We start from the raw sequence: 14,277 nt of genomic DNA, 5'->3' as shown, positions 1-14,277 counted from the left end.
CCCCCCACAACAAAGAATAAGCTACACGATTTTTTAACACATGACCATTAACATAATTACCCCAAACAACAATTTTAGGTGCGTTAATCATAGATCGTAATTATTCGCCAAAATATTCCAAGGTTGATTTTTTTATTTATGTTAATTCATTTTAATTTTTCGCTATGCTAATTATACAGGATATTATTTCAGGCAATTGGAGAGTTTAGTTAGATTAACTGAAGCCAGAGCTAAACTAGAACTCAGGGAAGAGGCTTCAGAACAAGATGCCAGGTTAGAGGGAGGAGGTCAGGTCTAGGGAGTAGTGGAGTTCATGTCTAGTGGAGTAGTGGAGTTCATGTCAAGGGAGTAGTGTGGAGTGGAGTAGTGGAGTTTATGTCCAGGGGAGTAGTGGAGTTTATGTCCAGGGGAGTAGTGGAGTTCATTTCAAGTAGAGTAGTGGAGTTTATGTCTAGTGGAATAGTGGAGTTTATTTCAAGTAGAGTAGTGGAGTTCATGTCTAGTGGAGTAGTGGAGTTCATGTAAAGGGAGTAGTGGAGTTCATTATAAGTAGAGTAGTGGAGTTTATGTCCAGGGGAGTAGTGGAGTTCATTTCAAGTAGAGTAGTGGAGTTTATGTCTAGTGGAATAGAGGAGTTTAATTCTAGGGGAGCAGTGAAGTTCATGTCTAGTGGAGTAGTAGAGTTCATTTCTAGTGGAGTTTACGTCTCGTGGAGTAGTGGAGTTAATGTCTAGTGGAGTAGTGGAGTTCATGTCGAGTTGAGTAGTGGAGTTCATGTTTATTGTAGTTTGAAGATTAGTAGAGTTCATGTCTAGTGAAGTTGTAGAGTTCATGTCGAGTGAAGTAGTGGAGTTCATGTTTATTGTAGTATAAGAGTTGATGTCTAGTTGAAGTGATGTGGTTGAGCTGATGAAGTTAAGTATGATGGATATGTTAAAGGATGTGGTTGAGTGTATGAATTTTATATTAAGGGAAGTGGTTGAGTTAATGAAGTTTATGTTAAGGAATGAGATTGAGTTGATGAAATTTATATTAAGGGATGTGGTTGAGTTGATGAAGTTAATGTTAAGGGATGTAGTTAGGTTGATGAAGTTTACATTAAGAAATGTGGTTGAGTTGATGAATTTTATATTGAGGGATGTGGTTGAGTTGATGAAGTTAATGTTAAGGGATGTGGTTGAGTGTATGCATTTATGTTAAGGGAAGTGGTTGAGTTAATGAAGTTTATGTTAAGGGATGTGTTGAGTTGATGAAGTTTATGTTAAGGGATGTGTTGAGTTGATGAAGTTTATGTAAAGGGATGTGGTTGATGAATTTTGTATTAAGGGTTTTGGTTGAGTTAAGTTAATATTAAGGGATGTAGTTGAGTTGATGAAGTTTATGTTAAGGGATTTAGTTGAGTTGATGAAGTTAATGTTAATGGATTTGGGTTGAGTTGATGAAGTTTATGTTAAGGGATGTGGTTGAGTTGATGAAGTTAATGTTAATGGATTTGGTTGAGTTGATGAAGTTTATGTTAAGGGATGTGGTTGAGTTGATGAAGTTAAATATGAAGAAGTTCGTGTTAATGGATGTTGTTTAGTTGATGAATTTGATTATGATAAAGCTAATTTTAAGGGATGTGGTTGAGTTGATGAAGTTAAGTATGATGGTTACTATGTTAAGGGATGTGGTTGAATCGATGAAATTAAGTAAGATGGATACTATGTTAAGGGATGTGGTTGAATTGATGAATTTAAGTATGATTGATACTATGTTAAGGGATGTGGTTGAATTGATGAAGTTAAGTATGATGGATACTATGACTGATGAATTTGGACAGCTGGATTTAAGTAGGTACTACCAAATAAATATAAAGGGTGTATTATTTCTAGAATTTCATTTGCCTATTATTTTTAAATAAAAAGAAAACTTTTATCAATTAGTTTTCAAACATGAATCTAAAAGCAAATTTAGAAAAACACACAAAAATTAATTTTTGAGAAATATTGAATAATGGTCTAATTATTCTTAGGTCTCATATGGGCTCGGGAATGTCGCAGAGAAATCTTGCTAAAAGGTAAAACATCTATAATATGTATATATTTTTCCTTGCATTAGGATTCTCCGCTATTTTTTATTCTCGTATCCTATTCTTTTATTCGTATATTTTGGGCAGTGCTTAGGATCTGGATCCGTTGGATCCGCAAGATTTTGGATTCCTGGATCCTGATCCGTAAAAATATGCGGATCCACGGATCCGGATCCAAGGGGCAAAATATCAACAAAAAACTGCAAAAAAAAATTACTCTCTAACCCCAAATCCGAACTATTGAAAAAAGAGAGATTATAAAAATTTCCTGATTTCTGAATGGTTCATCGAGTTTTAGCATAAAAATAAGCGAAAAAAAAAATCAGTTAATTTTATAGAAATAAATAATAGTGCGGCCGGATCCATTTTTTTCCAGTGCGGATCCAGGATCCGGATCCGCATCAAAATTAAATGGATCCTAAGCACTGATTTGGGGTTTTCTTTATCCTTCCTTAGATTTTTTTTTTCTTGTATTTTTACCTTGTTTGCTTTCTATATTTATATTATATTTAATTATTATAAAATTTTCGTATTAATTTTATTTTTACCCCTTGATACCATTTTATTGTGAGAGTTCTTTGTTTAGATTTTTATTAGGAATATTAAACTTTGTAGAAACCTAACATTTCAAGTTTGATTAGTAAATTACGTTTCTAACTTTGATTAATCCATTAAATTATCTCATTTGATTATTAGAAACTTTATCAAAATCAAATGATCAAAATTAAAGGGTAACGTTTTAAAAAGGAGTACAAAAAAGTAATAAAAGATGAAAGGCCAAAAAGATAAAAGAAGAGAGAAAGAAAAAGATAAAAATATAAATAACTTGAACAAAAAGTATTCTGGGATTTTTCGGACCTCACTAATTTTTTGGTTGACTGTTTTTTTCATCATTTTTCAAGGGGGTATTTTGATTATCATTATCATTGTCATTGTCATGGTCATTGTCATTGTCATTATCAAACATTATCAAAGCTGAACTGCGTATATAGGTTAGTGTCTGCTCTGCAGCGTGAAGGAGAGAGAATGCAAAAAAATATTTTCCATCTTGACGAAATTAAACAAATTGGAAGGTAAGGAAACCAATTCAAGGGGAATTCAATTTTCAGGGAAAACTTTGGAAGAATTTTTTGGGAACTCCCATTGCCATAAAAAAAATCTGCGCAAATATTTTTCTTAAAAATTAAACGAGTAGAAAACTAGAAAGTTGAAAACGATTACTTCTATAAAAGCCTAAAATTTGATCGGATTGACCAATTCAGAGATATTCTATAGAATATTCAAAACTACTGAAATCGATACAATTTCTTCTTCCGTCGACCAGCAAATAATGAAGTTGAATTTAAAATTGCATTTTATTTAAATTGTCCTCCAGTTTTTTGAAGACATTTCACAGCTCTATTTTTCTCCTGTTCAGGAATCTGATCTAAAAACCTTTTGATCTAAAGGGAATTTTATCTGATAGTAAAACGCGGAAATTGATCTGAAATATTTTTTAGATCAAAGTCCGCACTTTTCCGAAAATTTTCGGAATTTTATCTTAAAATATGTGGAATCTGATCAAAAATATTTTTTTTCAGATTTGATTTTTTATTTAAACTTTGTTTTAAAAAGTGTAAACTCTGATCTATAATTTTATAATTTGAGTAAAATTCCCATCTTTCAAACTTTTATTTGAAAAAAATGGTACAGAATTGAGAAAAATTCTTATATGTAGAAATAATAAAAAAAAAATTACACAAATATTTACAATATGCTTCTCGCAGTTTACTCTCTACTTTTTGATATGGAATACATACTAGTATGTAAAAATATTGATTTAAAAGTTTACAAAATGTGTAAGGTTCTGACCTTTCAAATCAGAGTCCACATAGGTCAGATTTTTTCAGGTCAGATTCCTTTTAGATCAAAATGGTTATAGATCAAATTCTAGTGCACCATTTTTATTAATCTTTTCAATGGTAGCCTTGCTGAAACAATTACACCAGAACTAAAACGTACATATATTTACTCCGTGTATCCGATCTTACTGAAATTTTAGGATTAGATCGACATTATTGATTGTTTACAGTATGTTAACGTAGGATGGCACAGATTCCAGGGGAGAAGATGTTCGATTTAATCTCTTCTTTAAATAACCAGGTAGATCAGGGGTAGACGTGGGGCTCTGGCTGCAGTTAAACAGGGGGTTCCAGTTAAACCAGGGGGTAGTAGGAGGAAGGGGGGTCGTTCCATTAGACCAGGGTTAAAAGCATAATTTAGTTAAGAATAAAGTTAGTTAGCAATATTTTAAATCCACATTTTTATCTGATGTTTCCTCACATACCCTTGAATGGTTTGGAATCTCGGTTTCCCTATATCAGCTTTGTCGTGCACTGCCTGCCTGAGTATAGCTTGTGTATTTTAGGGATTCTTGATCAAGAAATCCGGAAAAGTTTACCAGATGCTCTCCCTGGACGGGTAAAAACTGATCTCTGAACAGTGAGCAGGGAAACTATTCTCAAATTATAAATCGAGGAGGAAGAAAAATATCTTCAAAGGCTTAAAATATACCTCATGCTAAAGTCAATATACATGTTGGTTGCATCATGTGGTTTCATATCAACATTAAACTTTTGTTTTAAAATAAAAATCCTGATGCATTTATCAGATGTTTTCCTAAGCACACTTTTTCTATTTAATTGGTGATAATGATGATAACATAATGGAAAAAGTTTTGATGCTTTGAAATTTACTGTGATGAAACTGACTGATAAAACATTTATTTTTGACATCTTTATTAAATTTATCTGTGATTTTATATTTTTTCAGACTTAGAATTAAAATGCTACAATCACTGCCATGTTGTATTTAAATATTGCATTTTAACTCTTTATCTCGGATCTAAGATGGTGCCAAGAAAAGAAAATGGCGGAAGTGCGTCTGGCAGTATTCGGTCCAGTGAAGACAGGTCACAATATTTATGGAACCAGTGTTACTCATAAAGGAGTCTACTTTAGATTCGACTTAAAATTATTCCCTGCATCTTTCAGCTTGTTTCTTGTTCCTCAATTCATTAAGTTTGCCCTTATAAATACCATTCGACGCTTAGAATTAAATAAAATTCAACATCAGATTTCTCATATAATCACAAATAAAGAGTTTCTAGTTAGTTGTCATTAAGGTTTCATTTTTGTGGGTAGCGCTGTTTTTTTAATAGAGTCGGTAAAGTTAAAGATTTTTAAATGATTTATCAAAAATAAGGTTTTAAAATAATATCTTGTGCAAATCATGAGACTACTAAGACGAACTAAAACAAATGCTTGATTAAGAATACGGTTTGTTAGGGTTTATTTAATGATTTGACAATCAGAAGAGAGTTGCAGGAAATCATAAATACAAGAAAACAGACTGTACAAATTACGAGCAGTCGTCTCGTTAACTCTCATTCTTATTGGGTATCCCTGTATCTGCAAGTATTCTGCATATTGACATAAATAAAATCACTTCAATTCCATGCAACTTTATAAGTTATTGTGGGGCAGAACACCCCCCAAAAATGGATCAATGGAGGGGAGGGGAGGTGGGGGGTGATACCCCCATCCCCTCTCTATGGTAGAGGAGGAGAATTGATCATAATTGATTAATGTTGCAGGTGTGAGCAGTCTCAAGCTGATCATGAACTTTTTCTTCAAGCGTTTGAAAGTATGTTTTATATATTGTTATATTTGAAAGTATGTTTTATATATTGTTATATTTGAAAGTATGTTTTATATATTGTTATATTTGAAAGTATGTTTTATATATTGTTATAGTTGAAAGTATGTTTTCTATATTACTGGTATAATTGGAAAGAATTGCTTCCAAACTAATATTTTTTATTCCAATCCGATGTTTCTTAAGTAAATATTGGATAAAAGTACTCGCTATTGAACTGAGGTGACCAGCCTGACATTTTCTATTGCAGCCTCGAAATATTATGATTCGGATGTAATGCCAATGGTGGTATATCAATAAGTTTTTAGTAAAAAGGGACGAAAAAATGTATTTTTTTTTTCATACACTAATACATCATTAAATTATATATAAATGTACATGATTGTGCCCCCGGCTCCCCCTCCTCCTCCTCTGTACTATCCCCCTTCCCCTGGGTTGGCGGCAAAGTAAAATCTTTTCTATTTAATTATTTATTGATTTTTCCTTAGAAAGAGATTAATTAGTGTTTTTCTAAAAATAAGGAAAAGATTATCTATAAATAAAATAAAATAAATAAAACAGTCACTCTTCAGTCCAAGGAATGTTTAGGGAAGATCCCAAGTCACCGCACTTCCTCCAATGGAAGTAGCGGAGTGTTATTGGTGGCTGGCCACACCGGTCAAAAAGTGAACCACCAAGCACGGGTCAAGTTCAATGGCGTACTACCACAGTCCCACTACACAGTGCACACTTACCAGATACACAGATGTCCTGTCGGTACCTCCATGATTTTTTATATAAAAGAGTTAAAGAGTGTAAATTTAGTACTTAGTCATAAACCGGTTTACCTCATAAAGCACCCTATTGATCAAAACCTTCTGTTGCTGCCAACCAAGCCTTAACTAGGACAGCCATTTTCCGGCCCCTATTCAATTACGCTTCGAGTAAAAATTGCATGAAATTTCGGTGTTTATGCGCAAAAGCTATTTCGCGCAAATTTTGGAGAAAATCTTGTATTTGCGTATTTCATTATTTCCTGCTATTTCGTTATTTCGAGCTTTTTCGTTAAATTTCGAGAAACAATTCAATGAAATCAAGAATCAATTCAAAATTAAACCAATCAAATTTAGAGTCAACTAAATACTCGGCGCTCACACATGCTGGCCGAATGAGCCCCAATTCTCAGGTTTTAGGTCACCGGACCATACTGACTATTATACCTTTTACCGGCAATCAATCTCAAGTAGTAACTGAGTTACTCACGAATTAATTAATCATAATAACATTCACTAATCATCAGTCCGGTCTGAACTCGGAGACGAGCAGGGTTAGATGGAATTTGTTTTTTACTGAAACTAATTCACACCATACCATCAACATATTAAAATCTTTCATATTTATGTACTATATGGCATGCAACAAATATTACTTAATTTCATTCTCATGCACACTACTGCTGGGCATTGCAAAATTACATGCAAAAATGACCTGTATTCATGCGAAATATCATGAAAAAATTCTGACTTAAATTTCGTATTCATGCGAAATTTCGTGCAAAAAAATCATTTATTTCGAATGAATTCGCAATTTCGTGCAAAACTGGTTTTGTACTGATACGAAAATGATGTGGAATTTCGTGCCAAAAAAAATCATTTCGTGCAAAACCACGCAACTGTTGCCAAAAGAATTGACTGTTTCGTGGAAACCCTAGCTGGAACCTGGAAAATGAACCTTTCCACCATACGTTTCATTGTATCCTTTCAAGCTCTGACAGGGTATTATATAGATTAGATATGAATAAATATGATCAACTATTAGAAGATTTTTTGTATCATATCTACAAGTTGTTTCATGCTTTTGAAATCTACAGAATACTATATATGTATATTATAATTATTATTATTTTTATTATTAATGGACAAATATATATACAAATACATTTATATACATATAATGTTTAGAACCTACTCAGATCTACAGATACTTGAAGATCAGAAATAAACTCTCTCCAACATTTCTCCACAGGAATAATTTTTGAAAATTATTATTCACTATTTTTATATGTAAAACAGTTTTTTTTTCTCTCTATTTTCATATCATAATTGGTTTAATAGATATATCTAAAATTACATTTTTACCAAGAGAATTAATCAGATAATTTCCCATAATTTTTTTTTTATTATTTGGATTCATATCATAAACATGAATTGATACCATTAATAGTAGTGAAATTTTATTACTAATATGAAAAAATCGACATATTTAAATCCATTCGTGTTTTATATTTATCTCTAAGTTAGTAGTTTTTAAATATAGACTGGATCAAAAAAGGTTGGCGGGTTAGTCTTAGTATAAGCTATGCATTAAATAAATAAATAAATAAAAGATCAACCATCATTCCGTGGAAATCAAGGCCGAGACCCCATCAAAAATAACCACCAAAGGAAGGGTGGAAATTAATGTATATCCGATTATGACTCAAGTCTAGTGTGATCGAGACATCGAGGTATCGGCCAGTGACAGAAGTCACCTCCCGACTGCACACAAACTGGACTAGTGCATTACGCTTCATAAGTCCAGTATGAATCCGTTAAATATATTTCTGATATTATTGATTAATTGATTAATTAGAGTTGGTTATATAATATTAATAAATGTCATGTATATGTTCCCTCTGGCTGATCAAACGGTTGGACCAAATGGGCTGAACATTTTGTGGACGCCCATGGGTGCCCGGGGGATGTCCTAGGCTAAAAAAATTCGAAATTTTATAAAGTAAATTTTTGTTTTGTTTTTAATTTTTTTTCACGGGCGACGCCGTTTGTCCAGTCAGTATTTAATAAAAAAACGAAGGTGGCCCGTGGCCTTTATTAGCCTGGATCCGAATGGGCATGAGGTGGGTCAAGTTTTTCGGGATCTTCATGCTGAATGCTGCTCCTCTAGCATGTGGTTATGAGGGTTCTTTTCAAAGACTGGACTTTTGGTAGTTGATGTCTTCAAGCTTATCACCCAGTGTAGCTCACAGATTTTCGATTAGAAACTGGTCAAGGCTATTGGCTATTCTTATACCAAAAATTCTTTCTCGAAGCAGACTCCTTTTAATGTGCTATAAGTCATTTTCTAATACTTAGGGGCCCAAATTCAACCCGCCAACCTTTATGATCCACCCTATAGTTAAAACAAAGATGATGACGAAAAATATTTGTTTACGACGAAAATTACATAATTTGTAAAACCAAAAAGTAAAAATTATTTGAGTTTAGAAACTTGTCTTTCATGAAGCAGAGAATGAGTAGAACAAACCAAAAAAGAAAAACATTTAAGGTAAAAAAAATGTTCATTTCTCAGAATTTTATTCAACTTTTTTTTATTTTTTTGTACTTTTTGTTCAATATTGGATTCATTTTGATCAAGTTGCTTAATTAACTGCTAAGATTTTTGGGAAATTGATGTAAAGCTAAAGTAGTGCTTTGGATCCATTTAATTTTGTGCTGGTCCGGATCCTGATCCGCGGATCCGCATTGGCAAAAAATGGATTCAAATCGTCAACATTTCATTAAGATTTACTCATTTTTAAACAGAATAAGAATTTTCAAATTAATTTTCTTCTTTTTTTGTTTTTTTCTTATGATGAAAGCATTATTCAGAGATGAGGAAATTTTTGACAATCTTTTCAGTTCAGATTTAGGTTTTGAGAGAGAAAGATATTTGTTTTATTTTTTGATTGATATTTTGGTCCTTGGATAAATTATCCGGATCCTTTAAGCCAAAACGTTTCGGATCCAACAGATCTGGATCCTAAGCACTGGCTAAAAGTAGTTGAATAGATAGTTGCATGACACTACTTTTCTATTGTGGCAATAAATTCAATATGTTATCCTCCATCTTTATTTATTTCATTTAATCCAAAGTCCGCAATATTTTTGGAAGCTGATTATTAGTGATTTAACAACTATGTGTTTTTTTGTATGTTTTGTCTCAAGGGTATTTTTTTAGAGGTTGAAAGAATTGAGCTTTTTCACTCTGTTCAAAAACACCTCACACTAATTGATTGATTGATTGCTTTATTGACTGGTAGATTAATTGATCTAGGTGGATAGTTTGCTTGAGACTAGGAAGGAGAAGGGTGAGGCGGAGGGGGTTCAGAGAGGAGCTTACATCACCATAACATTCCTGGGCTTCTACGATGCAAAGAGAAACGGTAAATTTAAAATGATATTTTTCAACGAAAGTTTGACGTCATATTTTAATTAAAAATATTTAGTTCATTTTAGCCCGAACCCTCCAAACTTTTTCCTTTTAAACAGTAGGGTCTAAGTGGCAAGTGCGTTCATCCGATTCAGCTCCGTTATTCTAAATCAGTATGCGTTTACCAAAGGATAAACCCATATTCCGAGGATAAAATCTTAAATCTGTGATTACAGCGCTTAGCTGACTACCTTTCCTGTTAGCGGCTATACTCCTTAGTTCGTTTCCTTTCAAAGTTTGCATTTACCTTAACAATATTCTCATTAATTATTCATTTAAAGTTAATAATTCAGATTTCTATATAAAACTTTTATATTCTTATTCCCGCAGGTAATTATTTTATTCAAACCCAAGCACAGCTGGAGGAAACTAAGCATTGTTGGATGAAACTTAATACAGCATAGCTGAAGGAAACTATGTACAGCTGAAGGAAACCATGTACAGCTGGAGGAAACCAGGAACAACTGGAGGAAACTAGGTACAGCTGGAGGAAACCAAGCATTGTTGGATGAAACTAAATACAGCACAGCTGAAGGAAACCATGTACAGCTGGAGAAAACTAGGTACAGCTGGAGGAAACTAGGTACAGCTGGAGAAAACTAAACATTGTTGGATGAAACTAAATACAGCACAACTGAAGGAAACTATGTACAGTTGAAGGAAACCATGAACAGCTGGAAGAAAACCAGGTACAGCTGGAGGAAACCAGGTACATCTGGAGGAAACCATTACATTTGGAGGAAACCAAGCACAGCAGCTGTAGGAAGCTAAGTATAGCTAAAGGAAACCACAAACAGTTGGAGGAAACCAAGTACAGCTGTAGAAACACAAGAACAGTTGGAGGAAACCAGGTACAGCTGGAAGAAACCAAGTACAGCTGGAGTAAACTCGGAATAGTTGGAGGAAACAAAGCACAGCAGCTGTAGAAAGCTAAGTACAGCTGGAGGAAACCAAGTACAGCTGCAGGAAACCAAGAACTGTTGGAGGAAACAATTGTACAGCTGCGGGAAACCAAGAACAGTTGGAGGAAACCAGGTACAGCTGGAGGAAACCAAGTACAGCAGGAGGAACCCCAGAACATTTGGAGGAAACCAAGCGCAAGCTTAAGGAAGCAATGTACAGATTGAGGAAACCATGTACAGCCGGTAGAAATCAAGCACAGCAGCTGAGAAAAACTTTGGATAGATTTACATTCTGCGCTCAGGCTTAACTTGGCCCGCCTTATCTACGTATATTGGCGTACTCGTAATCTTTACAATGTGATTTAAATATTCTTGTACTCTAAACCTAACTATCATAGTGAAATAAACTATTGGATAAAACCAGGTATTCATCTATCTATAGTGATGAACTTCTCCTGAATCGATTAAAACTTAAAGTAGTAAAGCAATTCAAAATACATCCAATATAAGTTTAAAGGTTTTTAGAAATAAGTCTTTAAAAAGATAAATAAGTCTTTAAAAAAGATAATTAAATCTTTAAAAAAGATAAATAAGTCTTTAAAAAAGATAATTAAATCTTTAAAAAAGATAAATAAGTCTTTAAAAAAAAATAAGTCTTAAAAAAGACGCATTCCCAAACGGTTTGTTGTTATTCCTTCTAAGTGTATCTAATAAACTTCTTATATTTTAGAAAAGTTAACTCCTAAAGTAAAGCTTGATCTATCCTTGATCAATTCAACGCACAAGAAAAGAAAAGAGTCATCTAAACCCCATGCTCTGGTGAGTTAATTTTCTAAACGTGGATTTCATAAAAAAAAAAAAAAAATCGGAAAGGGAATGAATAGATCAAACACAATCAGAAATGTTTGATAGTTTTCTAGAATTGATATAAAATTATGGATGACCTGTTTTGTAGAACCCCACGAAATTAATTGCTAAAAAATCCCCAGAAATCATTTCACGAAGGTTTAATTGAAATTACTATTTCCGAAAATCTATAAACGTAAATGGTGACTGAGCTGGAAGGGGGCTCAAGCCAGATTTCCAAAAATAAAAGGATAAAAATGATAATTGTTATTTTGTTTAGATACCCCTGGGAGCCGTAGATGTTCCCGTTAATCCATCCGAATCTAATCCCCCCAGCAAGGTAATTATCACTTTTTGTACACCTCGCCTCCTTTCCAATGTACATTGTACACTATACACTTTTCAACTACCTACCAACCTAACTACCTGGCTCCCTACATATCTACCCACCTTCCACCTATATACCTATATACCTGCATAACTACCTACCTATCTACCGACCTATACCCACCTACCTACCAATTTACCCACCTACCTACCTACCTATCTACCGACCTATACCCACCTACCTACCCATCTACCTGCCCACCTACCTACCCATCTACCTACCTACCCATCTACCTACCTACCTACCTACCTATCTAGGCTCCTGCTCTATCTATCTCCTCCTACCACTTGGATGGGATACAAGTACCTGGAAACAGATCTAGAACTTCAACATTAGTTTTCAAGTAAAGTCTCTTAAAAAAAATATTTCTACCCCCCCCCCTCCTTTCTTAAAATAATTTATTTTAACCTATAACTTCTCGAGGAAAAATTATAGGATTTTTTGTTTCTCTTGATATTCGTAACTTTCTTCATCCAATATTCTTGCTAGATCAGCAGAAATTTAATTATTATTTCATCTACTTCATCGAACGAAATATTAAGTAATAGTAATAGTAGTAACTGTAAAAACGTATAATTAGTTGTTTATTCTTCATCAAATATCACAACTTTTTGTTTTCTTATTTTTAAAGAAAAATTTAAACATAAATGCGGTTTATTTATATTTCTGCTCTTCTGTTCAGATTGGTCGGATGCATGAAACAGATGCTGTTAGATCAGCTGTCGCCGAGTTAACTGTTACAGATAAACATTCAAGACTTCAACTGACAGAGGTAACAGATGTAATAACACTAGGGCAAGTGGAGGAGCTCAACCCTGTTTTCATTGTATTTTAACCTATGGTCTTTGTACTTAGTCTGTAGGTTGATTGTTAAGGTTGACAATAAAAAATACACTGGGTACATCTGAATCAAGCAGAAAATATAGGAAATGTTTTACAAGTCTTGAAAAAAATATTGTTTCAGGGTGAATATGAGCTGATAATGATGTATGAAGAACAAGAGGATAAAAGATTTTCTCCTAAAAAATCAGCTTCTTGGGAGCTGATTGATCTAGATAACACAGATAAGGTAGAATATTTAATCCCTATTCTATAGAATCTTGTTTCAGCATCTGAGTCTAAAACTAAAGAATCCGCGAATAAAGAATTAGTTTAAGTTACAGCTTAAAAATTTTTTTAAATAAGAGTTAATTTACCTAAATTTTATCTTTATGTTATGTAGGTTTGCGAATAGCGGCAAAAAAGATGTATAGGGTTTTTTTCGCCCGAATTGGGGTAAATAAATGAATTTTTGGATAAATAGTATTAAAAAGAATGAATAAACTTGCCTTTTGATGTTCCATTTTACTTTTTTATTTTTACAAATCATTAAAAATAATTAATTCCGGAAGTATACACCCCTGATATGAAATATAAATCTGTTTAACTCTAAAATAAATATAGAGTGTGTGTGATGAGTTCAACAAGTTCTCAACGAACTCTACCTTGAAATTCAGACTCTCCTGGGCCTCGGAGTCTGCGGGTACATTGGTAGAGAGGCCTAGACCTCTCATGCCCAGGTAACAAACCGGGGGATCAGGGGGAGGCGGGGTTGGGCTATCAAGGGGAGGGAGGGACGTATCAACGCTAGGGAAATGGCGATGTGAGACATGGAAGGTATCGATGTAAGAAATGGGGTAGGGAGGGGTCATGTAAAGAATGGGGAGTATCTAGTTGAAGATAGGGGTCATGCAAAAAAAGGGAAGTATCAAGGGGCAGGGGAGGTGGTGTATGAAATGGGAGTATCAAGGGGCAGGGGAGGTGGTGTATGAAATGGGAGTATCAAGGGGCAGGGGAGGTGATGTATGAAATGGGGAGTATCAAGGGGCAGGGGGGGTGATGTATGAAATAGAAGTATCAATAGGTAGGGAGGGGTGATGATATGAATGGATAGCATCAAGGGTAGGGTAGGGGTGATCATAGGAATGGGGAGTATCAAAGAGAGGGGGGTTGAGGGGTGATGTAAGAAATGGGAAGTATGTTATAAATTTTTCCGACGATGTATTCTTCTAACAATAATTTTTTCATAATTGTTTTTAATTTAATTTTGCAAGAAATTATGCTTTTTATTATTGTTGTTGTTGCTGTTGCTGTTGCTGTTGCTGTTG

The 14,277-nt window shown here is 33.9% G+C and overlaps 3 protein-coding genes across 3 annotated transcripts in view; all 3 read left to right on the top strand.

Moving 5' to 3' along the window:
* The window catches only part of LOC111701099 (DNA helicase MCM8), a 14,868-nt gene extending 14,781 nt beyond the window's left edge, over nucleotides 1-87 (top strand). Inside the window, exon 19 of the mRNA XM_023472246.1 lies at nucleotides 79-87. Within this exon, the coding sequence (XP_023328014.1) occupies nucleotides 79-87 (9 nt within the window). The remainder of the gene's footprint in view (nucleotides 1-78) is intronic.
* A 105-nt stretch (nucleotides 88-192) lies between these two features.
* Nucleotides 193-4,883, top strand: LOC111701105 (DNA helicase MCM8; the record flags this gene model as incomplete). The annotated part of the gene is given in 6 exon segments (XM_023472256.1): nucleotides 193-273; nucleotides 1,762-1,836; nucleotides 2,015-2,059; nucleotides 3,064-3,144; nucleotides 4,156-4,213; nucleotides 4,479-4,883. Coding segments are annotated over 5 exon segments (300 nt in total). The 3' UTR covers nucleotides 4,536-4,883.
* LOC111701098 (polycomb protein suz12-B) overlaps nucleotides 4,875-14,277 on the top strand; it is a 25,795-nt gene continuing 16,392 nt past the window's right edge. Inside the window, exons 1-11 of the mRNA XM_023472245.1 lie at nucleotides 4,875-5,021; nucleotides 5,706-5,755; nucleotides 7,708-7,771; nucleotides 9,010-9,070; nucleotides 9,839-9,947; nucleotides 11,627-11,715; nucleotides 12,023-12,082; nucleotides 12,388-12,474; nucleotides 12,711-12,902; nucleotides 13,095-13,199; nucleotides 13,574-13,689. Of these exons, the coding sequence (XP_023328013.1) occupies nucleotides 4,960-5,021; nucleotides 5,706-5,755; nucleotides 7,708-7,771; nucleotides 9,010-9,070; nucleotides 9,839-9,947; nucleotides 11,627-11,715; nucleotides 12,023-12,082; nucleotides 12,388-12,474; nucleotides 12,711-12,902; nucleotides 13,095-13,199; nucleotides 13,574-13,689 (995 nt within the window). The 5' untranslated portion in view covers nucleotides 4,875-4,959. The remainder of the gene's footprint in view (nucleotides 5,022-5,705; nucleotides 5,756-7,707; nucleotides 7,772-9,009; nucleotides 9,071-9,838; nucleotides 9,948-11,626; nucleotides 11,716-12,022; nucleotides 12,083-12,387; nucleotides 12,475-12,710; nucleotides 12,903-13,094; nucleotides 13,200-13,573; nucleotides 13,690-14,277) is intronic.

Source organism: Eurytemora carolleeae, unplaced genomic scaffold (genome assembly GCF_000591075.1).
Source record: "Eurytemora carolleeae unplaced genomic scaffold, Eaff_2.0 scaffold346, whole genome shotgun sequence".
NCBI lineage: Eukaryota > Metazoa > Arthropoda > Copepoda > Calanoida > Temoridae > Eurytemora > Eurytemora carolleeae.
Note: the sequence above shows the minus strand (reverse complement) of the source record. Positions and strands in the feature narration are given on the sequence as shown.